The sequence below is a fragment of the Hemicordylus capensis genome, chromosome 4, assembly GCF_027244095.1.
Source record: "Hemicordylus capensis ecotype Gifberg chromosome 4, rHemCap1.1.pri, whole genome shotgun sequence".
Classification (NCBI taxonomy): domain Eukaryota; kingdom Metazoa; phylum Chordata; class Lepidosauria; order Squamata; family Cordylidae; genus Hemicordylus; species Hemicordylus capensis.
The window spans coordinates 178,971,727-178,996,592 of NC_069660.1; the positions used below are offsets into that span (position 1 = coordinate 178,971,727).

Genomic DNA, 24,866 nt, shown 5'->3' on the forward strand with positions numbered 1-24,866 from the left:
TTTGCCTTTTTGTCGACACAGCACAGCTCTGCTATGAATTCTGTTTCTTGGTCATGCTACTAGGGATGTGCAAAATGTTTCAACATTGAAACGCTTTGAGTGTTTTGAGCTCAAAACAAAACACCCTTCAGATAAAGGGCCTGTTCCAAACTAAAAAAACCTAAAAAACAACACCCATCTTGATTGAAACGTTTCGCCATTCCGAGTGCCATTTTGAAGGCCTGTTTTCCCCTCGTTGGTTGGTTTTCTGGCACTGGCTTCCAATTGGCTAACAATCCTCTTGCTTCTTGGTTGGCTTGTTAGCATACATAACAAGTGTTGTCATGGGAAACTGTGCCCCATTGTCTGGGGGCGGGGAATGGAAGGGGACACAAAAGGAGGGAATTTCAAAATGTACTAAAAGGACTTGGGATGTACAGAGATCCCTTATATTGAGATCAACTTGTGCCAGTGATATTACTGCAGTGCAGGCACTGTGACTGGCAGCAGATCCTGGGCCAATGAGCCTTTTTATTGGCCATCTGGACTGTGTTCGAAATGTGTATTCTGTGTTGGGAGGGACAGATTCCCTTTAAGTGTGTGCTTCAAGTGTTTTTCAAGGCAGGGTTGCAAAATGCATTGCACTCTGTGAGTGGAACTTGTTTAGGTCATAAGGAACAATGGGGAAACCCAAAGCACGCCATTGTTAGCTCCTAGGGACACCAAAGTGGTTGTATAATAGGACACGATGGGTGCTACCTACCATACAACCCACAAAAGAAATGGGCAAGTGGGTGATTTTAAACAAAATTTTAACATTTCCCCCAACCCTCATAGGGTCCTATTTGGGTTTTGGGGAAAGGTTAAAAATTTGTTAAAAATCGCCCAATCCTTTTGTGGATTGGGTAGTAGGTAGTACCCATCATGTGCTACCACTCAACCAGTTTTGGTGTCCTCTTAGGAGCTACCCATTGGGAACAATAGGGTTTTCCCTTTGTTCCCTATGGCTGAAACACTCAAAACGTTTCAAGTTGTTTCATCTAAGCAGCTGGTTCATCTGCTGTTTTGACAAAATGTTTCGGCCATTTTGTGTTTAATTTTGAATTTGAAACAAAATGCAAAATCCATTTCGTGCACATGCCTACATGCTATAGTGTGATAGAATCCTGGCAACTGATATACGTTTGTGTGTATGCATGAGAGAGAGAGAATGCTAATACTCAGCAATTGTGGCAAGAAATGGATCCAACAAATTTGGACTATGGAATAACATCAGAAACAAGATCAGAAGGTATATGCATTTTTAGATTACCTTTGAACTTGACCAAATAAGTGATGAGACAGTAGAGAAACAAATAAATTTTTTTAATTACATTTCAGGTAATATAAATATTCAGATTCCCATTTGGAGTGACAGCACCAGAAAATCTTAAGGCAGCACCTATGCTGTAGTTGCAGTGTACATTTGAGTCAGGGCTGTGTATACCCTGTGTTTTAAGAAGGAAAGTTTCTGCACCAGGGCAAGCCAAATTCTCCACCCAAAATAACCAAAATTCTGTGACCTTTATAAAGTATGCATTAAAGTTTGCATTTCCCCTTTATTTTACACATTTAATGGGGAAGGGACATCAGTTATACAGTCCCATTGAAGCCCCACCCCAAACAATGGAACTCTTATTCAGCAGCTGCTCTGGCATCTGAAACTTCAGCAGCCATGGGACCCACACACTTTCAAGCATCCCTTTTCAGCCACAATGGCTAGAAGCTTGCTTTGCTTCATGAGAGCTGAAATTCTCAGGAAGCAGCATTCTGCATTCAATACCTCAACATTGAACTCCCATGGTACTGCAAAATACATATAGCCCCTCATGTTAGTATTCTGTGCAGCTTCTAAACTTGTGAAACAGTTTCCAGTTGTCCTAAATAGCTACTGAAATGCCAAAAATATGTTTCAAAGCATAGGTTTATTATGCTACTATGGTGCTGGAATATAAAGCAGTAGTACCTTAAGTTTAAATGCAAACAACAAAATTTTGGTAAAATCAGCCATTTAAGTAACACTGATGGCAGGACACTCTTTTTATACTTAATGGTAAAGCATAAAACAAGGACATTTAAATAAGATCACTCATTTGAAAACATCAAATATAAAGGATTTTATTATCTGACAGAAATCAAGAAGGAGAAAGAACACCCTGAGGCCTGTTGGTTTCTCCAAATTCATTAAAAATGACAGATCTAACTAAAGCAATTCAGATTTCTTAAAAATGGCAAAAATGCCTCAAGTATATTTTGATTGTTATAGTCAGTGACCGTATTTTGATTTCATAGGTCATTTATAAATGTTAACGCCAGGATGGCTGGCACGAGGCTGCAGGTGAACAGTGCTATCCACCAGGGAGTCCTTCTGTGTGAGGTCCCTTTGAAATGGATGGGAGCTGCTGCACAAGAGCATTAGGAGACTATGTCTTGAGTTCCTGTAAGCATCACTGAATAAATGGAGCACCAGAGCGTTCTTGAGCTGCTCTCATTCTTTGAATGGAACTTGTTCAGGAGAACCTTGCCGCGGATTATACTCACAGTACAAATGAACATTGCCTATATATTGGCTTTGCAAGAGCACCATTCTAAGAAATAATAAATATTTCAGGCAGAATCCAATAGGAAGTTCTCTAGTGTGAGCCCCATGGAAACGCTCATGTGCAGTAGTGTTCTTGCACAGCTCCCATTGATTGCAATGGGGCAGTGGGAACTGAGGTAAAAAGAAACCAAGTCCTCTTTGAGGCTCAGCAAATTGCTCTGTTGCTGGTTTCAGACATTCATCCTCCAGGCACCTCTTCAAAGTCTTCTCAAAAGATGATGAGAATCAACTCTGCCCCTGTGATGTTCATAAGATTCAACTCTGCCCCTGTGAGGTTTATAACTTGGAAAACTGTTCCCTTTTCCCTGCTCCTCTTAAGAACAAGATGCCTGGCAGAAAACAGCACCATGGATCCCATTAAAATACTGAAAAGGATTTGAGACACTTCACCCATCTGCATAGTGCTTGACTATACTTGTACCTGGGCTCACTGATTAATGAAAAGAACGCTTCAGAGCAAATGGCAGTCATTCTCGAGACTTTTGTCTTGATTGGGCACAGCCCCAAGTAAGAACATGCAGTTCATTTTGTACTCAAAACGATGCTTCATATCCGAGAACCAAGTTTTAGTTACAGATTTGACTTGATACAAGACCTGCAGCATTGTTTACCATAGAAGTTATGATTACAAACACCGTGCTGGGGAACCAAGTGGCACCAATTAAAGTAATCTTTGCAGAAGAAATCTGAAAAATAAAAAGTAAAAGAAAAAAAGTTTAGTTTATTACACTACTAACATGGTTTGAAAGACACAGGGCGAAATGACAGATATAATTTTAGTAGTGAGCCTGCTGTGTAAGTGCACTCACCATATTGTTTTGATCAGACATACAAGCCCTATTCACATGTTATGTGCAATGCATGTAGTGTGTGTACAATACACGCATGTACACCTTAAGTGGTGCAGTGGGGAAATGCTTGACTAACAAGCAGAAGGTTGCCTGTTCGAATCCTCGCTGCTACTATATCGGGCAGCAGGGATATAGGAAGATGCTGAAAGGCATCATCTCATACTGTGCGGGAGGAAGCAATGGTAAACCCCTCCCATATTCTACCAAAGAAAACCACAGGACTCTGTGGGCGCCAGGAGTCGAAATCGACTTGACAGCACACTTTACCTTACCTTACAGATTTGTACATATATAGTTATTCACACATGTTGAATGTACATGCAGCAGTACACTTCCTCTTTGTATTTGCATTTGAGAGGGCCTGTACCCAGGTTCCCCTTTGAAATAAACACAGGTACAGTCATCCACACAAAAATATGTGTATGTGTAGAGACACCAGAATGCATGTGCAAAAAAAAAAATGTCTGAATAGGCTTGTAGTTTTCTTCCCCACTGTTTTTGTTACGCTGCTGTGGAAAGAACTGACTTGACAGGGAACTAGTGCTTAAAACTGTTTCCCCCCTAAAACAAATTTTCAACATTTAAAAACCAGATTCTGCTTTTTTAAAAAGAAAAAAAGAGGATAAAAATCTGTTTGATTAAATATATGTACATACAGTACTTCAAGAATGAAAAGACACAGAACCTGCCTAAAGCATGGGGGGAGGGGCAAGCAGATGACTGAATCATTATTTGATTCACTGGCCAATATGTTTGTCAAATGGAATGCAAAAGCAAGGAGAAGCCAGGCCCAAACTACAGGGCGTTTTTAACACTTCACTATTTCTCTGTTTCTCCATCTCTATCTCTATCTCTCTAAAGCTGCCTGGGTCTCACTTAGATGCTTACATGAAACCCCCAGACCAACATACACAGACAGAAACATCTATCTAGGTTTTGCAGGTAGGTTCTAGACTTTGCACAGACTACCAATGCTCCGCCCCATCCAGACCCCACAAAAAAGAATTACTTTCCCAGAAAATGCAGGGAAACTCTCCGATTGAAAAACATAGACAATGAAACTTAATAGAGAAAAGGCTAGAGTCACAGAACATAAGAACAGCACTGCTGGATAGGGATGTGCACGGAGCCAAGTGGGGGTGGCTTGATGGCGGGGGTTGCTGCTTTAAGAGTGGGGGAGGGTGCACTTCCCCCTCCCTCCACTCTTCCCCTCCGGCACTCCTTTTTTCCAAAGTGAATCGGGGCAGCAGCGTACCTCCCTGTCACCCTGTTGACTGGATACAACCAGAAGTATCTGATGTGCCTGTGCATGTCAAGTGTTTGAGTGACCTCTGATGTGTACTGCCGAGAGATCCAACTGATGGAACAGTGCCAAAGGCGGAGAGACAGGGAAAGAAGGGCACGAGACCCTGTCCCCCACTGCCTGTTGATATAAGCCTTGGCTGAAGTATTGTCGGTTATAATTTGGACATGTTTCCCACACAGATTTGGGAGAAAGGCTTTCAGAGCTCTGTGAATAGCGAGAAGCTCTAAATAGTTGATGTGGTGTGCAGCCTCTTTGCCAGACCAGTGGCCGCCGTCTTCCGAGGTGTCTGTAGTCACTTGTACGTGAGGAGTGGACTGCTGGAATGGAGTTGAGCATTCCAAATTTGGTAGGGATACCCACCATCGCAGGGTCTTGCGAATTTCTAGTGGAACATGAAGAATCTTGGAATTGTGTTCCTGGTGAGGATGGAAAATGTCCAGGAACCAACATTGGAGGGATCTCATATGCAGCCTGGCTGTGGGGAGGACAGCAGTAGTCGAAGCCATGTAGCCCAGCATGCGTTGCACCGTCCATGCAGGATGGGTAGGGTGGCTGGACAGTTCCTCCACCAGATGTTGCACATTGAGGACCCTGTCGTCCGGGAGCTTCACTGCAGCAGTGAGTGAGTCGAACATCACCCCTAGGAACCGAATACATTGGGTGGGGATAAGGTGCAACTTTTTGTAACTGATATTTAATCCGAGGTCTTCCAACAGGTCTATGGCCACCTGAAGGTGGTCCTGTAATGCCTGTGGCGAATACGCTGTCAAAAGCCAATCGTCCAAATATGGGAAGATTTAGATCCCCCTCTCTTGCAGGTGGCCAACCACCACAACCATGCATTTCATAAAGACTCGTGGGGCGGAAGAGAGATCGAATGGCATGGCCTGAAATTGGTACGTGACATCTCCTAGCTGGAATCGTAGGTACTTCCGATGCTGAGGGCGTATAGAAATATGGTAGTAAGTGTCCTCTAAATTTATGGTGGCGAACTACATGCCTTGAGACAGTAGGGTCATAATTTCCGTAATAGTAAGCATTCTGAAATGGTGGTAGCATACATATTTGTTCAGAACGCGGAAGTCCAAGATAGATCTTACCCGCCGTCCTTCTTCGGTACGGTGAAGTACCTTGAGTAGAGTCCATCCTCAAGGCGGGGGGAAACACGCTCGATAGCATCTTTGAGAAGAAGCGAGTTGATCTCTTCTTGAAGGACGGGTGTCATAGGGGTCGGCAGCTTGCTCGAGTCTGGGGGGCATTGTATAAATTCGATAGCATATCCCAGCTGGATAATGGTGAGTACCCAGGGATCTGATGTTATTGATTCCCAGCGATCCAGGTAAGGGCGTAGCCAGAAGCCCAAGCACGGGTAGTCAGGAGCACTTTGGGAAGGTTGCAGACTTCATTTTCTGCTGGCTGGGTTTGGAGATGGGGTACTGTCGTCTCTTGTAGTGATGGCAAGGTTGGCCCGTGCGGGGAGGATGAAAAGAATGGTCATAGGAGACAGCTGGCAGTGCCCAGTGCTGATAGGGCCTTTGGGAGTGAAAAGGTTTGTGAAAACGCCGTGAGGCTGAAGCAGAGAAGAAGCTGATCGATCTTGTGCATCTTGAGCAGTCTTGCGCATCTTTTGTACTAATGGTGTGCACGGAACCGAACCGGTCTGGTCCGGCACAGAGGGAAGTCTACCTTTAAGGGCGGGGGGGTAGTACTTACCCCTCCCGCCGCTCTTCCCCCTCCGGCGGTACATTTAAGGATGAAGTTTTGGGGGCAGCAGCGTTCCTCCCTGCTGCCCCTGCCCCCGTCGTTGCCCGGAAGTCTGGTACAAACGAGCACGCATGTGCTCGTCGCGGCGTGCGCGCCTGTTGCCACCAAGCGCGCGCCGCATACGTCACACGCACGCTGTGTGTGCATGTGATGTATGTGGTGTGCGCACACGCACGGCGGCAACAGGCGCGTGCCGTGGCGAGTGCATGCGTGCTCGTTTGTACCAGACTTCCGGGCAACGACAGGGGCAGGGGCGGCAGGGAGGAACGCTGCCGTCTCCAAAACTTCATCCTTAAATGCAGCACCGGAGGGGGAAGAGCGGCGGGAGGGGTAAGTACTACCCCCCCGCCCTTAAAGGTAGACTCCCCCTCAGTGCCGGACCGGTCCGGTTCCAAACCGGTTCAGAGGCCTCCAAAATGGCCTCCAAACCGGTTCATGCACATCCCTATTTTGTACGTGCTCTAATGTCTCATCGGTCTGGGTGCCAAAGAGGGCTGATCCGTCAAATGGGAGGTCTTCTTCTGGTTCTAGTATCAAGATTCAGGCCAGAAGAGCGAAGCCAAGCATGTCTTCGCAAAGCCACCGAGGTCGTAAGTGATTGTCCTACAGAGTCAGTGGTGTGTTTACAAGCATGCAGCATCTGCTTACTTAGTTCATAGCCATCAACTTGGAAGGCCAAGAGACTCAGTTTAAGGTCAGTGGGCAGGTCCTGGGTATATTCAGAAAGCTTGCCCCAAAGGAGGTGATTATATCTCGCCATGCACACCTGGTAGTTGGCTATTTTAATGCCCATTGTTGCACTGGCATAAAGATGCTTGCCAAAGGTATCTAGTCTACGACCCTCTTTGTCCACAGGTGTGGAGAACATCTTGTTTTTCGATTTTGTTTGGGCGGCCTCCACAACAATTGTATTTAGAGATGCAGGAACTGAGGAGTCTTCGTCCTGAACCTTGCATAAGTTTTCTATTCTCCTAGAAGCCATTGAGACCGAAGCAGGCTTGTCCCCAAACTCCTTGACTATGTACAGGAGCATCTGGTTCATAGGGAGAGCGATGGGGGCCAAAGAAGCATCTGCAAGAACATCAAATAAAGGGTTAGCTGCTGGCGCAGGGGTGTCCTTGGGTTGGATGCCCAGAGCTTTGGCCATCATGGATACATAGGTAGAAAAGGACTTGAGATCTGCAGTAGGAGATTATGGGAGTTTGCCCTTGTCCTTCTTCCTGCGCTTGGGTGCGGGGGTGGCTGGACAGGAGGGAGGGGAGGAAGGAGGGAGAGTCAGTTAGAATCTGATGAGGAGTCCGAAGAGGCGAAGGATGCCAAAATCTTGTCCGGCGGAGCTGTTCCCAGCGAGTCCAAGAGTGTGGGGCATCCACCTGAGAGGCCTGGGCTGGTGCCTGAAGAGTCTCACAGCCCTCCTTGTAGGCAATCAAAGCAGACGGCGGTGGCTGCGACACAGGTATAGTATGTTTCATGCTGGGGCACACGCGGTCCCGTGGCGAGGTGGCATGGGCAGTAGTGCAGGGGCGAGCAAGGCACCTGGTTTCACGCCTGGGCAGATGCTTCATGTTCATTGGGTCGACGTTAGAGGAATGAGTAGGTTCCTCTCCCCATCTCTGATATGGCCAATAGGGTGGTTGAGAGTGGTAGCGCTGGGGTGGCCCATAGCACTCACGACAGGGGTACATGGAGACAGAGCGAGCCTGATGAAAATGGTATCGATCCTGCTCATAAGGGTCATATTCATATGGGTCTTCGTCATAGTATTCCATGTCCGAGTCCTCATAAGGCGCCCCCCATAAGGGTAGTAAGCTCCTCCTCTACGTGGGGAATACCCAGGCAGAGGAGAATAGGCACTGGCCATTCTAGATTCCCCCGATAAAGATCCATCAGGATCAGAGGTGTAAACAAGGTCAGAGCGTCCTGCCCCTGCATCCATGTCAGCATCCAGAATAATAGAGTGGGGCATGGCAGGAGCCGGTTGTGAGGCTGAGCGTTGCTTCCAGGAGCGGTGTTGTGCTGGGGGATTGTGGGGGCGGTGCATGCCCTTGAGCTGCAGGAACAGGCTCAGAGTGCTGTGCTTTGTGTTTACGTTTGACGGGCACAGAAGTCTCTGAATGTGAAGAGGAAGCGGCGGCATGGTGCGCCTGTGTTGGGGCTGGCAGAGCCTCACTCATATTCGGCGCCGTGTTAACTCTCGGTGCCGAGCCTGTGACACCCTTGTCTTTTTTAGCCTTCTTCCTTTTCGCCACCAGGGCGACCGAGGGAGCCGCGGGTGAAACGAGTAACATCCCAGAAACAGACGGCTGCACCGAAATGGAAGATTTTAGTGCCGGTCCCTCTGAGGTAATTTTCAATACAATGGGAGCTGATGGCACAAGGGAGGCAGAGGGAGTCCCCAGGAGAGTCCCAGGCCCTCCAGGTGGCGAGGGAACCACCACCGATGATTTGCACCCTTCCCCAGAGGTAGCTTCTGAAGGAGTGTTGGGACACTCCATCACAGCTGCTGACAAGGCTCGTTCCCACAGAAAAACTTGGAGCCATGACTGTCTGTCATGCCTAGCCCTCTTTGAAAGCTTCTGGCAATGTGGGCAAGCAGTGGCTACGTGGGCTTCTCCCAAGCAAAAAAGGCAGAGGGTATGCCCATCTGAAGAAGGGAAGGCTGAGCGGCAGTTCAGGCAACGTTTGAAAGGTGCTGTACTGGCCATAAACCGTGGGTGCCTCAGGTGAGGTGAGGGAAAGTTCCACTCCCCCTGAAAAGCTCCCTCTTTCTCCTTTTTTTTTTAAACCTAAGGAAATAAACATGCAAAAAAGACAGAAAGAAGTATATAGGTATAGAAGGGAGGCAGAATAAAAGAAAAAATTAAAGTAATGTAGCTAGGAGAACAGCTTGACAGATTCCAGAGGTGAAGGGGTTTGGGTCACGTGACTAAGGATAAGGGCTTTTCCTTAGCTACCTAGCTAGGAAAGCAGAAAAGAATTTATCAGCTTGATAGGTTTCCGGACTGGTCTTCCTGCAGGTGTGAAGCCCATCTGTGTGATGGACAGAGACCACTAAGAAGAACTGTCCTTTTGTCCAGTCAATGACCAAAATAAAGATTCCATTCCATGAAAACTGTCAATTTATTCCTAGTCTCTGTTTCCTGTCTTTCAACCAGTCACCAATCCACACATGAACCTGTCCCCTTATTCCATGACTGCTAAGTTTCCTCAGGAACTTTGGGCGGGGAACTTTGTCAAAAGAAGAAGCCCTATTTACACCTTCCCCATATGCTCACTGAAGATGTGAAGGAGAAGAGAAATTGCATCTCCTGGTCCTGCCCTTTTAATTCCAGGTAAAAGGGCAGGACCAAGCGTTGCAATTTCTCTTCTCCTTTGATTTAGGGATGTGCATGGAATCGGTTCAGAGGCCCTTTATGGGCCTCCGAACCCTTTATGGGCCTCCGAACCCTTTATGGGCCTCCGAACTGGTTCAAAGAACTGGTTCGATGGTGGGGGGTGTCTAGCTTTAAGAGTGGGGGAGGGTGCACTTACCCCTCCTGCCCCTTTCCCCCCACTGGCATCCGTTTACTTGCAAGCCCATCGGGGCGGTAGTGTACCTCCCTGCTGCCCCGTTGGCTGAACATGACCGGAAGTCTCCGACGTGCCTGCGCATGCGGGTGCGTTGGAGACTTCCGGTCATATCCGGACAATGGGGGCAACAGGATAGCAAGGAGGTACACTGCCGCCCTGATGGGCTTGCAAGTAAATGGACTTGCGGGGGGAAAGCAGCGAAAAGGGTAAATGCACCCTCCCCCGCTCTTAAAGCAGCACCCTTGCCGCCTTCAAGCCTTCCTGCAGCGGTTCCATGCACATCCCTAGTTTGGTTGTCTGCAGAGGGAGCCTACATTCATACAGTTGCATGTTGTAAGTTATTCACATGATCAGGAACATGGATCATGCAGGTTCCTGATCACGACGATCCTATGTATATACAGCTATACATGCTGTATGCACATAGGATCTCCATGTGATCGGGAACCTGCATGATCCATGCTCCCGATCACGTGAAGAGGCTCAACATTGTCTCAGAAGTGGAATCCTCGATATGTGGCTGTACTAACCCTCAAGAGGATAATATACTGCATTATCTTTTAAATTATCTGTTCCTGTTTGAATACAGGGATAGATTAGACCTCTCTCTTTTTTTTATACACATGAATATGTTCTCTGATGATCTTAGTAGATTATCATTTCTGTTGCAGGGTTATATTTTTTAAGTCAATCAGGTAGCTAAATTTGTTCATGCTGCTGAAAAGTTGAAGAAAACTCTCCTGGCTACCTGACATTGATATTTTTGTAGTTATTTTAACTGTTTATATTTCATGATGTTTCCTTTGTGTTTAGTTCTTTTAACTTTTCTTTTTTTGTATTGACCAATGATCATGCAATAAATGTCTCACTAACTAACTAACTAACAGCTATACATGCATGGGCTCCTGTTGGATGTACGGCTGGGTTCTTCATGGGCTTCCTTTGCTTGAACGTATGGAGCTAAGCAGGCAAGGCAGGAGTGGGACCATAGCACCAAACCTGCTCCTCCTCCAAATGTGTGCTGAATGTGTAGAGGTGGGGGGGATGTACGAACAGGGCGACAGAGCTTCTGGTTTTGGCTTGAGCCACACATAGCCCATAATGTCTGGCTGTGGCTTTTGTTACCAGTTGAGCAACTACCTCCGCTAGTTTATTCAATTTTATTTTGGTGGGCTCTCTGAATTGTATTTCAACCAGGATAAGGCATATTTTACTACTGCCATTGATATGTTTTAATCTGTTGTTTTCATAGAGATACTGGTCTTAAGGACTGTTTATTGCTTTATATTTGTTGTATGATATATTTTATTAATGTCTATTACTGTAACTGGCCTTGAGTATTTTTGTAGAAAGGCAGGGTAACATCAACAACAATTCAGAAGCTCAAACCTTAGGAGGCAAAAGTAGAAGTTCAGAAAGAAAAGGAGAATTTGAAGTTACCTTTCTTTTCGGGAAGTGGGCAGAAGTTGGTATTACAGGCTTGTGAGGCAATGGGCTTCTGATGCAAGAGACATCCTGTGGCTGACCTCCCATGCGCTAGGCACTGAACGGACCTCACCTGCGTGCCACCTCCACAGGTTGCAGTGCACTGTAAGGCAGAGAGGAGGTCCATGTGTTATCCCAGCCCCACATTTAACAGAATACATGCCCGTTGTAACTGTCAGTTTATGCTTGGATCAGCAAATACAAGACCAGAGTCTGTGCTGATTCAACAATGACTTTTCACACTTGTCAGGTGCTATTCCAGCTACCTAGCCACTATGAATCACCAATGTCAAATAAGCAATAAAGGTCTTTCATATACAGCACAGTCCTATGTATATTAATTTGGACATCAGTCCTACTGGATTCAGTGGCACTTTCTCCCAGGTAAGTGTGCATGGGTTTGCAGGCTTATATCTCACTGTGAAGCAACTAGGCTTAAGGCTGCAAGTAGCAATATTACCAAACCTCGTACTCCTGGGCTCTGAAGTATGGCTTTCAAGGGGCTTCTAATACTTTCTTCCACTATAGGCAGGTTTCCACCCCGCTGCCCCACAAAACCAACCAACCAACCAACCAACCAACCAACCAACCAACCAACCAACCAACAAATGCTGGTGTCTAGATTGCAGCCTGTCTAATTTGCTCCAAAGAGCTAAGTGAGAAGAGCCTGTACCTGCTTCTCAATGCATAGCTCCACCCGTCCCATTTTTTGGTCATGCAATATTATACAACCAGTGCAAGAAGGGCCAAAGCTGAAGTGGCTCCCACAGAGGTAATGTGAGAAGAGGCCTAAATTGTTGAAACACATGATCCCAGGGCATTTCCAGAGGGACTTTTAGCTCGGAATGGAAGATGTGTGTTTGCACATCTGCTGGATTCATGCTGAAATCCGTGAGAGATATTAGGGAGCACTTCACACACGATTCGCGTTTTTCATTGTGTTTTAGAGTCTAGCCTGATGAATGTCCGGGGTAAAAAAATCCACTTTTTGCATTGGTTTTTTGGGGGCAAATTTGCAGTAAAGCCACGGTAAAGCCTGTTGTCTGGGAAAGCTCCAGGGAATTGCACAATGATATGTTTCTAGGGTTGTGCCACTCAGATGTGTGTGTGTGTGTGTGGGAGGGATACACCTGAATATTCCCCCATATGGCAAACTGCTTGTACACAGAAAACTAGAATGTCGGGGCCAGAATTCTTACACTGAGACAGGTGTATTACAAAGAGCCAGGACTTGCTTCTAGGCTCCTTTGCAATACTGCATATGAAAGAAAATAATAAACCTAAGTTGTCAGTTGGATGGTCAAATGGTGCAGCCAATCCAAGAATAAACCTCCGTGGGCATCAAGCCACTGTATCTTTACAGCCTTCTCAAGTGCTTAGCATGGAGCATGGTGTGAAAATGCTTACAAGCAACTGAGCTCTTACAACACATTAATGTGTAATCTAAAACTCCGTGCTAAGTGTGAGGAGCTTGCTGGTTACTATGTCATGAACACACACAGCAGCTTCCCAGATAATTGCTGGCATTTAATGATCTGCAACAAGATGCTTAGCTACAGTATTAATTAACCTGGAATAAAGATTCCCCCTCAGTTCCCACTGTAAGGTTCTCACCTGAAAAATTCACTAAAATCATCAGCCTAACTGGAAAAACTCCTACTAAGTCTTAATATGCAAATAGTCTGCAAGAATGATTTGTAAAGTATATATTAAACAATTGTAATATAAAATTCTTTCCCATAAACCCTGGTCAATCTTTTTTTTTGGTGGGGGGGGGTGACTGAAAGCCTTCACACCTGGCTTTCAGTTTGCATATCCTCCAGAATGGAGGGTGTGTGTTCACATATCGGCCAAATTTACCCTGAAGTCCCTATGACCTGCAGGGAGCCCTTCACTCACAATTCGGGTTTTTTTAAATTGTGTGTTAAGGGTGTAGCCTGATTTATATCCAAGGTTAAAAAAAAAAAAATCCACTTTTGGCATCAGTTTTTTGGGGCAACTCTGAACTCTCTCTCAGTAAAGCCTCCCAGTAAACCTGCAGTAAGCCTGCTGTCTGGAAAAGCTCCTGGTATTCATTCAAAGGTAGGTTGCCCCTGAATATGGAGAATCTTTTCAATTATGATGAGTAACAGATGTTGATAAACCTATTCTCCATGAATTTGTCCACTCCTCCTTTTAAAGCTTGTGGCAGAAAATTCCGTTAAGTTAATTATGGGCTGTGTGACAAAGTGCTTTTTGTCTGCCCTAAACCTACGACCAATCGATTTTATCAGGTGCCCCTGAGTTCTAGTGTTATGAGAGAGAACATGAAAACCTCAGCTTTTTAGCTACTGCACGACACCAGCTCTCTCCACAGGACAGATCTGTGACTAATAGACCATGCCAACAGCAGAAGAGATCCTGTTGGAAAGAAACTTGATAGATGAGACCAGACGTGAAACATAAAACAGTTTCAAAGTGAGCAGGTTTCCTTACCTGAGACCACGAAGAGGAGACCCAGCTGCCCTGGCTGACTAGTGAATGCACAGGGTATCTGGGGCATGAGTTTAAAATGCAGGCTTTTTCCAGTTCTATGTTCAGTTTCTGCAGGTGAGAACACTTCTTAGGCGCAAGTTCCCTGTATTTTCCAGAAACATATTTTTCTGCACATTTCAGTGTTCGTCTTTGTAATCCCTTTCCACATGTCACAGAGCACTGGTGGGAGTGACAAAGCAATGATATATTCAAATGTCAGATAGGTTTAGGTCCTCTGTCCCTTTCTTTGCAACTTCCCCAGGCTATGATACATCTGGGCTCATTCTGATTGTAGTCAGATTCCCATCTCTGTGGGTTGTATTTGAGCAGTTCCACACTCAGTGGTTATTAGTCGCAATAACTAAATGGAATCTTCATACTCAGAGGCAGAAATGACAGATGGTATAACAGGGACAAGTAGGGCAACACTGTTCAGACATCAGTCCCCCCTTTCCCCACCACCATTTTTCACGTGGGATGTCCACCTTTTCATTTTTAAAAGTACTGCATGAACACATGCATTTTCCCCTTCACCCATTGCTTATTAATTTTAGAAGTTCTTTTTAATTGCAAAACTGTTTTGGAGATGAAGATTTCTTGGTGACATCACTGGGAAGGGATTTCCATCGGTTAAGCAGTGCTGTACACAGCTGACTTTGGCTTCAAATCTGCAAAACCATTTCCCCTCACCCAAAGCACAACTCTGGAGCAGAAAAAGTACATTTGGACTGAACACCGTGAAGGGCAGTTTCAGAGCAGCCCCTGTCCTCTAAGAACACTTGCTAATATCCACAGTGGACCTAGCATCAGACAGAGTTTGTGTAAGTCATGTGTGAGCAATTATCCCCTCCCCTCTGTAGGGGGAAGAGGAGAATTGCTTGCAGGTTGTCCTCGCTGCAGCCCAAAAAAGCCATCACAGTGTGGGATGGGGCATGGGAGGCTGAAGGGGCAGACCATGGAAACCACATGGAGATACATTCCACCAGCAGAAGGTATCTTTGTGTATCTCCTCCTCTGTATCCACTGGCACCACAACCCAATGCTGTTGCCAAGGATCCCTCAAGCCTTGGCAACGGCTTTTTCTGGCAGCTTGTGGGGATGCAGGGAGGAGACTGGAAATAAGAAAGTTGTTTGTGCTAACTTGCTAGAGCCACTGTGGATGGCAGCCATTATGTTCATATTCACCTGTAACTGGCCATTTTGTGTTCTGATTCCCTGCTGGCTTGTAATTCTGTCTTTAAAAATAAATGTTGTAATTAACAGAAATGCAGCAGAGCTACCTATTGCTCACCTCAGACCATGTGGACACAAACCACTGTAGTTTCTTGTGTTTATGACATCGCTTAAGGAGGCAGGCTTCTTGCATTTTCGGTTTCAGTTCTGCTGCACAGGCAGCATCCGATAGAACTGGAGCCCAGGGAGATGAAATGGAACTTTTACACACAACCACTCTCTTTCTCCAGCCTTTCCCACATGTTCGAGAGCACTGAGAAAGTGGAATGAAAAACAAACTTTTTGGGATTGCTGTTTTCCAGAAGTAGAACAAAGTTCAAGAAATAAGTAAAACATATTAGTAGGATGAATTTTTAATGAATCAGTATACTAATGAATGTTTTAATGTTAAGAATCCTAACATTACACCAGGTCAGAAAATAATATCTCCAAATGCTTTTCCAGAAGAACATGCTTTCGTGAGTACTTCTGTTTACATATATAGGAAGATACATGTTGAAACTAGATGGTGAGGCTGTTCTCATGCACATCCTAACCAGGACCAGGGACACATAGCACAGCTTAGGCTGCACTTGAGAACCACTGGGATCAGGCCCGATTCTGGTGGGCCAGTGCCACCTAGCCCGGCTTTTAAGCCCTGCTGTTAGTGGAGGTGAAGGGAGTGAGCGCTCCCTTACCCGTGGCTAACTTCTCATGTGCAAGCACGGGCCCAGCCTCAGAAAAATCCACCCTGCTGTTGGGGGTAATTACTTACAGAGCAGAGTATTTCGGGAGCTAATTCACTCCCATTACAGCATATGTTAACAGGGTCTCAGGGGCAACAGCTTGCAAATAATAAGCATGGAGATTCATGTAAGGTTAAACTAATCTACTTTATTCAGGAATACATGATGATAGGAAAAGGCCTATACAGTGGTCCCTCGACTTACGAACTACTCGACATCCGAAGTTTTCGACTTACGAATGACAAAAATGACCGGAAGTCGTTGCCGATTTAGATGCGGCTTCCTCGACTTACGAATTTTTAGATGCGGTTTCCTCGACTTACAAATGTTTCCAGACCTCCGTGGTGCGCTTTTCGACTTACGAAAATTTCGACCTACGAACGTGCGTTCGGAACGGATTAACTTCGTAAGTCGAGGGACCACTGTATCTAACAGTTGGCTACATGTTGGTCAGAGAGAGACCTATAGAGGCATGGTGCTCAGAGGGAGAGCTAGAAGCATTCTGCGAAGAAAAAGGAAGTCACTCCCAGGAAGTTCCTGAGTACATTCTATCCATAGAGGGGTCATAGAGGCAGAGATAAATAGGAAAGAGAAGGAGACACACACTCTCTCTCTCTCCTCCCAATGCCCCTAGTGGTCATTAGGGTTACTGGTGCAAAAGGTCGATGCCATGTGGCGCTAGATCCATATGGAGCACGGCTGATAGTGTAGCAGCATGGAGCGCGATCCCACTGAGCAGTGAAGGATCATCTGGGGATAGGCAAGGTTTAGTAAGCCTTCCCCCTGCCGCCCCCCCCCCACCCGGTTGTGTGAATGGTGCCGGTCTCATGGCTAGCCCAATGCTTCTAGGAAGTTTACACAAGCAGGGCATAAAAGCAAACTGCCCTTCCTCACTGTTTACTTTCACCCCTGAACAAATAGTATATAGAGGTATACTGCCTCAGATCATGGAAACAGGAAGGTTGATGTACACTAGTACATAGTGTGGTGTGTTCAATACACAGCTTGCTGCTTATCGGTGGGTTAGTTCTATTTGTTTTCCTAATAGTTACCTATGCTAACTGAACAAAGAGGCACCTTTTAAAGTGGTGATTCTCTTATATGTAGCAGGGGAGAGCAACTGTTCCTATCCAGCCCCAGCACAGCAACTCTCCCATGGCTGTTGCTGGTGGTGTCTACCTTATGTTTCTTTTGAGCCCTTTGTGGACAGGTAGCCAACTTTTAGTTATTACTGATTTTCTATGTAAACCACTTTGAGAACGTTTGTTGAAAAGTGGTATATAAATAGTAGTAGTAGTAGTAGTAATAGTAGCAATAGTAGTAGTTTTCTCAGTTAAAAAGTCATAAATGCATAACTTGAAGATGCTAGAGAATCTATATCCCAAACTGAAAGGGAATATGCACATTTCTAACAGGGGATCTGTACATTAGAATCTATACAAACCCACAAGAATTTCAGCTTCCAAGGTGAACCTATGGGTAACTTCACATGTGGTTTAGCTCATCTTTACTTCAGTTAGGTATGAGGGGTGCTACTGAGACAACACAGTCAAGTGAAGATTTGTGATAATATTATTGCAGATGGAACATCACCAGGACAAGTTTTGTATCTCCTCATACACAATAATTTACAATAGTAGCAGTTCAGGAGCTGTGAATTACATGTCGAATAATCAAGGTATAATGAATCCAGTAATTACATGCATGCATGATCAGCCTGCAGCCCAAGCAGACACAGAGTTGGGCAGCTAGAATACCTGGCTGTAGGGAAATTCCCCAATGCACTGTGCTCCTCGCATGGTGCATTATGGGATTTTTAGAGGCTGGGTTGCATTTTCTCAGCCTCCAGAACACCATGCCATTTGCCGCAGCGGCAATCATGTGCATGGCCGAGCAGCATGGTGAGAGGATCACTGAGGTCGTGTGGGGGAAGGTAAGTATAATCCCGCCTTCCCCCCCAGTTCTCCCTAGCCACTAGAGATTGTGGTTGTGTGAACGACCTTACTCTGTGGGTGGCAGCAGCAATCGTTAAAGCCCAGTACATTCTGGGGGAAATGCAGTCTTCTACAGGCCCATGGGGAAATACCTCTGTGGGTATTTATTTATTTATTCGATTTCTATACCGTCCTTCCCAAAATGGCTCAGGGTGGTTTACACAGAGAAACAACAAATAAATAAGATGGAATCCTGTCCCCAAAGGGCTCAAAATCTAAAAAGAAACATGACAGACACCAGCAACAGTCACTGGAGGTACTGTGCTGGGGGTGGATAGGGTAGTAGAAGAGGCAGCTGCAGAACATGAAGACTAGTATATTCGGAGGGGGCGGGGGAAACAACCTTCTATAGGCCCACAGTGGCTATGCACTTATTCCCCCCTGGAGTGGACAGGGAACGCTGCAATATTGGGAGATAGTATCATTCTCCAGTGCATTCAGGGGGATAAATTATGGCTATCAGGAGACACCCAGCAGGGAAAAAGCAGTGCTTTAAGTGCTGCCGCAGCCACCTCCAAAAATCCAACATCTTCAGTTAAAAGAAAGAGAATATCACCAATGCCACCACCAGCAAGAAAGGTAACCCATCTCTATAATGAAACTGTTGGAGAAGTTCATGGCCCCCTTGAACTTTGCTGAATCCTCCTTCTTTGTCATCTGTGAAAAAGGGGGATGAAAATGGAAAGGGGTGTTCAGATCAGCCCTAGCAGAAGGGTTCTACCATGAGTATAGATAACTGCCTTGAATTAAGCCTTGTACTATGGGGCATCAGTTCCCATCTAATAAAGCAAGGGCGCCTCTGAATAACTGCTGGTTTGTCAACTCACCTGAACACAGACCTAACAAGGGATGGGCTACAGAACAACTCTAGTATTTAAAGAAAACACCTGGGAATTTAATTTACCTCAGACCAGGACCCAGTGCTCCAGATGGGAGGACAGCTTTGAGTGTTGCAGAGCTCCCTGGTTACTGGGGCAGGGGGTCGACACAGAGAGTCTGATACCCATTCTGGCTTGTACTGAATTCTCTGCATGCAGCGAACATACCGGAACCTCTCCCCTGCTCCACAAGTCATGCTGCACTCACTCCAGTTACCAACAGACCAGCTAGAAAAACAGATTCAAAGATAAGTTTTACCTTTTGGGATATTACTGCTTCATTTAACCCAATGTGACGATAATTTAATGTATTGTTATCTACAGGCTCGGACTGGCCCACAGGGCAACAGGACATATTCCCGGTGCGCCCCACTCGCGGGGCACCCCTGCGCCCCAACTCCCACCCTTCATTACCCATTCTGCTCAAAACCTGGCACCCTCCCCATATACATTCCACGGCTCTCTCAGTGCCCCCAGTCCAGCCCTGGTCATCTGTCACATTTGTATCTTGGCTTTCCCCCAAAGACCTGAAGGCAGAATACATCAGGGTTATCTCATCTTATCCTCATCTCCAGAGGATAAGCAGAACTCAGACAAATGACCCTGTGGAAGTCCGGTGCGTATAGGGAATTTTTGAAAATAAGGAAAAGCACAAACAATGTAGAATCCCAGGTTCACCTCTAATTTCCCTTGTATAATGCCTATTCATTCCCGATACAACAGGGGTGGGGAATGGGGAGAGAAAAGAAACCGGGGGGAAACACATCACAATAAGGCAATATCCTGTACTAAGTGGGGAAAAACTCTATTAAGTATTATATTTACTTCCATAGAAAAGAAAGTGGTGATGGTTTGTTATATAGCAGGTGGGGAGACAACTGTACCTATTCAGCCCAGCATGTTGCAGTTATTGAATGGTTGTTGCTGTTGTCTCCTGAGTGTGTGTGTTTTAAATTGTGAGCCCTTTTAGGACAGGGAGCCATTTTCTCATACCTTTACTATGTAAACAACACTGAGAAGTTTTTGTTGTTGAAAGTGGTACATAACTATATAAAATAATAATAATGATATGCTCTCAGGCCTCAGTAACTGAAAGACAGGGCTGTTCATTCATTTCTCCCCACATGTTCAGAGAATGTATGAGAAGGAAATGGAAATGCATCTCTGGCCACACACCACAGCTTTGGGGTGTGTGCCAGCCATGCCCTCACATCCATATACTGGATGTCAGAGTGAAAGGCCTGTATACACATAATGCTAACTCATGCATTTGGAAATCTGAAAAGTCTGGAGTGATCTGTGTTCCTGACTGCACAGAGGAGGCCAATATGCATACAGCCCCCTCATGTTAACTGCTAATGCATGGACATCAGGATGTGTGGCCAGAATACACATTTTGATTGTTCCTTCATGTAGGAAAGAAGATGAATGAACAGCCCTCTTGTTTGCCCCACCTTCCTTTTACTCTAACATAGGGGTGGGCAACTTCTATATCTTTGAAGATCAAGTGTAATGTCTTTGAGAGACTGAGGGTTGTGGATTAGAAGATTCAGGTAGCATTTTTATTTTATTTTTGTCAGTTATTAGTCAACTATCAGTCATGACTGGCTTACTGTTGTTTACACATCACTGTCATTTTATTAGTTTTTATGAAAAAAGAGAACAAAAAGACCTCAAACTAATAAATGTCTAAGAGCCATTATCAATGTCTTTTCAACAGAATTCTCATTAACATGAGAAGAGTTAATGAGAACATTATGGGCACTCATATGAGTTGATGAGTTAATTAAAATTTACTTTGTAACAATTGACGGCATTTTTGGTAAGCCTTGAAGGTGACTGCTAGTCAAGAGATTTCTTTAGGAGGAAGTATCATTTTCACTGAGGAAAATATATGTACATGCCTCTAAACATGGAAGCAATCATTTTTGGGGAAGTCACACACAGTTAAAGAGGTAAGCTGTCTTCTGAACGTACACTATACATGCATATGACAGACACGGCATTGAACCAATGCCACATACTGTTGCCACATGAGTATGTGCACATATGTGGAGAACAGGATGGGGTACTGGGCAAGGGGTACAGCAGTGCTCATATAGAAATTAAATAAATAAATAAAAATAATATTTTGCATCATTATTTTGTCAGTTGGTGGTAATATTGCTTTCCCTAAGAAATCTTACAGGGGCCTCAAGGGAGGACATCAGAGCTGCCCTTTAGTAATCTTGGACCTATTTTCAAATTCTGAAGTATGTGTTGTCATAAGAACATAAGAACAGCCCAGCTGGATCAGGCCCAATGCCCATCTAGTCAAGCATCCTGTTTCACATAGTGGCCCACCAGATGCCGCTGGAAGCCACAGGCACAAGTTGAGGGCATGCTCTCTCTCCTGCTATTACTCCCCTGCAACTGGTAGTAAGGCATGACAATAGTTCCCTTCCAATTCCAACATAAAAACACCCTGTGGCAGTATATATAATGCAGAAGCAACTAAAATGCACTGCGTCTTTTCTAGAGACCTCCCCATTAAACAAGATAAATCAGCTCAGCATAGGCCAGTTGAGAGAGATAGTGCATGGTAGTAGTTAAGAGTATAAGCTGTGGACTAGGGCATCCCCAGTTCAGTCCTAGCCATGAACTTGCTGAGCTTGTTCTCACAGCCATATGGGGATGGGCTCACTAGGTGGCTTAGTCAAACCCCTGTTCTTTCAGCCACCATAGTTTCCCCTCATCTGTGAGATGCTTTGTATTACTTTTCATTATAGGTTTCAAAATATAACATTCCAGAAGAAGGGTATAGATTGCATCACACATCCTGGTGCTGCTGCAAGGGAAATAGTTCAGTGTGTCAAGGACTTCCCATCAATCCTTCATCACCTATTGACAAATACAGCTTGCTTAAACTCCCCATATTCTTGTATTGTGTTCTATTTAATAGTCACAAACATATTCTGCTTCTGCTGTTGTATCTAGGAACTAGTAATGAGATACAGACAAAATAGCAGGACATGCTGCCGTCACATTTTCCCCTGTTCTTCTGTTTGAACAGATGTTCTAGCTGCTGACCTTAGGGGCAGGTTTCAGGCTGCCCCAGGAATCTGCTCATACTCTTTTCTATTTCCCCAAGATTACTGCCCGATATCAGACCTTGGCATGGAAAAGACTGGGGATGATGACAGCTGATTGGCAAAGAGTGCGGAAGGAGAGAAACCTGGAGCAGTAACCCAAGTCCTCAGCAAGTGACCTAAAACATTCCCGTCAACACTTCTGGATGCTCTATTTCACAGCTGCTTTTTTTTTTTTTTTTTTTGGATGGGGCATTTAAGCATACTGCCTAAAACATGAACACAAAACACTTCAGTGTGCTTGTAATCTAAAAGATGAAGCTCTGTGCGCATAAGACATGTGGATGTTTCAAGCTTTTAAACCTCATGAAGAGATTATATTTCACGGAATGCGTGAAGCCAAAATGCTACTGCACACCAGACCTTAAGAAGGAAGTGATTCTAGGGTGGTTAAGTGTGACTTCTGTCAGTAAAATTATTTTCTCACCTCTCTGGTTGAGGAACTATACTTATGTACAGATCTTTGTCTTGATCATTCTGTCCCGAGATCGTCACTTGAATAGATGTCATTATGGTTGACAAATATGTTATGTTTATGACAACAGGAGAGAGAAATCAATTGACAGATGCTAAGTGCAGAAGCTGCTTTCACAGGTCTTGGCTGATACCGTTTCAGCATTAATTAGGAATTCTAGCTTTGACAAACTAGTTTTCTTTGTGCTGGGAGTGTTTTGCATGAGGGAGTGCTCAAATGTGTGACACTCTTCCACCTGAGTGGTACAGTCAAAGAAATAATACATCATGAGATTCCCCAGAACATATGCTTCAGTACTTAGTTAGGGCCCCTTCACATGTTACTTTTGCAGTTTAGGAAGTCAGTTTACGAGTCACTGAAGAGTGGTGGTGGATGGGTTTTTTGTTTTTTTTCATTGCTTGGGTAACATTGGAGCATGTGGGAGGAGCCCATGCTTCAGTGTGGAAGGTGAGCAACACTGATATGGGGAGGAGGTGCAGTGTGAGCTCCTTCAACATGGCACAGGGCTTCTGACATCACCTTCAGAGTGAGAGAACAAGTCATGCCAAGGAGGCAATAGGAGTAAGGCACAAGCCTCTCACAGCAGCTAGAACTCAAAACATAGCACTAGGCTGCCTGTTCCACTTTTTCAGTTTGACCATTTTTGCCCTGACTTTCTATCCAAAAGGAGGCTAAGAGCTGTTAACAAGATCCATGAAATAATATTCAAAGCACAATAATATACATTAAAAATAAGTTAAAAATCCAACCTTATAGCATCCAGAGAAATCATTTTCTTGAAAGATATATAGTACTAAAATTCAGTTATATAGGCACTACGTTTTGGTCTACAGACTGCATACATACAGTGTTTTTATCTCAAATTTCGGTACAAAACCTTGACACTTTAGGCACTCCAACCATATTAACCTTAGGCATCATATAATAATAATAATAATGCTTCCATTTTGTAAAGTGCTAGGCACAATTACCCTTACAATCTATATATAAAATTCTCCTAAATGTACTTGTTGCTAATCCCATGCGTGGCAGCTCTTGCGAGAATTTGCGAGCAGCTGCCTGGGGGATAGCGATGGGGATGGGGAGACAATGGCGGCGGCAGCTGGTCGGCCGGAGGTGGCGGTGGGCTGGCCTGGCCGGCAGGAGCAGGTAGTGGTGGCGGGTGGCCTGGCGGCAAGGAGGAGGAGGCGGGTCAACCCAGCCTGGCTGGCAGGAGCTGGAGGCAGGCTGGCCTGGACACCGGGAGAAGACAGCCGCTACCGGGAGTGGGCAGGAGGAAACTGCAGGGTGGGGGTGAGAAGCAGGCAGGGTGGAGGGGAGAGGAAGTGGGCCAGCCCGCCAGAAAGCATGCGGTTGTGTGTGAGAAGTGGACTGGGGGTAAAAGCGGCCAGTTGGCCAGCAGTGCGGGGGCGGGGGGGAGCAGTGGTGGTGGGTGGGCCGGCCCAGCTAGTACTCATTATTCTGCTTACCACACAAAGACTAAAATCTGACACACACTCAGACTAAAGTAATTCCTTTTGAAAACAACAGGGCTTGCTTCTGAGGGCTGAATATTCATTAGACGAACCATGGAGCCACCCCGTGTCAAGCTTAATGTGTAAAAAATTTACCCCATGTCTTGATGTCATCAGTCTGGGCATTTCCTCAACCCTGTCAGCTAATGATGTGAAGCAGGGGTGGGGGAAAGCTTAGGGGAATAAAGTGTTAGTTTTTGAAATGTCATGGGCATTCAACTAGGGGAGTTCAAAAAAGTGAGCTCCCTTGGTCAAACGCCTGAGAACCAGACCAGGACACATGTAGCTCTGATCTCTGAGGTGGCAAACACAGGCAATCAGGGAGGATGTAGCCCAAATCCTCTGCTGCCACAACCTCCCTTTCCCCAGAGGTGTCCAGAAAAATCACTTGGGGCAGGGGGAATTAGGTGTTGGCAGAGTCAGGTATATCAGTCAGTCCCTAGCAGAGCATCTTTTATCTACCAGGGACTGACTGGACTACAGACACCAGAAAATGTCACACTGCATGTCATTTCCATCAAGGGGAAGCCTCCCACTGCTTATGGGAGACTTGCATTTCCTGGGACTTCTAGGTCCAGTCAGTCCTCAGTGGATTAAAAAAGATGCTCTGTGAGTGCTCATTGCTGCCTTCCTCTTGCCCCAAGGCAAATCTCTGGGCAGTTTGGGGAAGAGTGAAGGGAAAGAGCTGGCCTGGAGCTTCTGCAATTGCTGCCTCCTCCAATACTTTTTCAGGGAAAGCTTCTGGGTACCCTTGGACAGTGGAAAGTGGGATGAAGACAGTCACAGCGACAGCTTTTGAAGCTTTGCTA

The 24,866-nt window shown here is 45.4% G+C and overlaps 1 protein-coding gene across 4 annotated transcripts in view; it reads right to left on the reverse strand.

The window, feature by feature from the left end:
• Positions 1-1,325: 1,325 nt before the first annotated feature.
• ADAMTS16 (ADAM metallopeptidase with thrombospondin type 1 motif 16) overlaps positions 1,326-24,866 on the reverse strand; it is a 119,212-nt gene continuing 95,671 nt past the window's right edge. For 3 of the 4 annotated variants that reach the window (XM_053250585.1, XM_053250588.1, XM_053250587.1), the window contains 5 exons: positions 18,967-19,168; positions 15,402-15,596; positions 14,072-14,290; positions 11,552-11,699; positions 1,326-3,306 (listed from right to left, as the gene is read on the reverse strand). In XM_053250585.1, the coding sequence (XP_053106560.1) occupies positions 3,191-3,306; positions 11,552-11,699; positions 14,072-14,290; positions 15,402-15,596; positions 18,967-19,168 (880 nt within the window). In that variant the 3' untranslated portion in view covers positions 1,326-3,190. Of the gene's footprint in view, positions 3,307-11,551; positions 11,700-14,071; positions 14,291-15,401; positions 15,597-17,512; positions 18,720-18,966; positions 19,169-24,866 lie in introns of those variants that run through there. The other variant, XM_053250586.1, reaches the window with a different exon arrangement.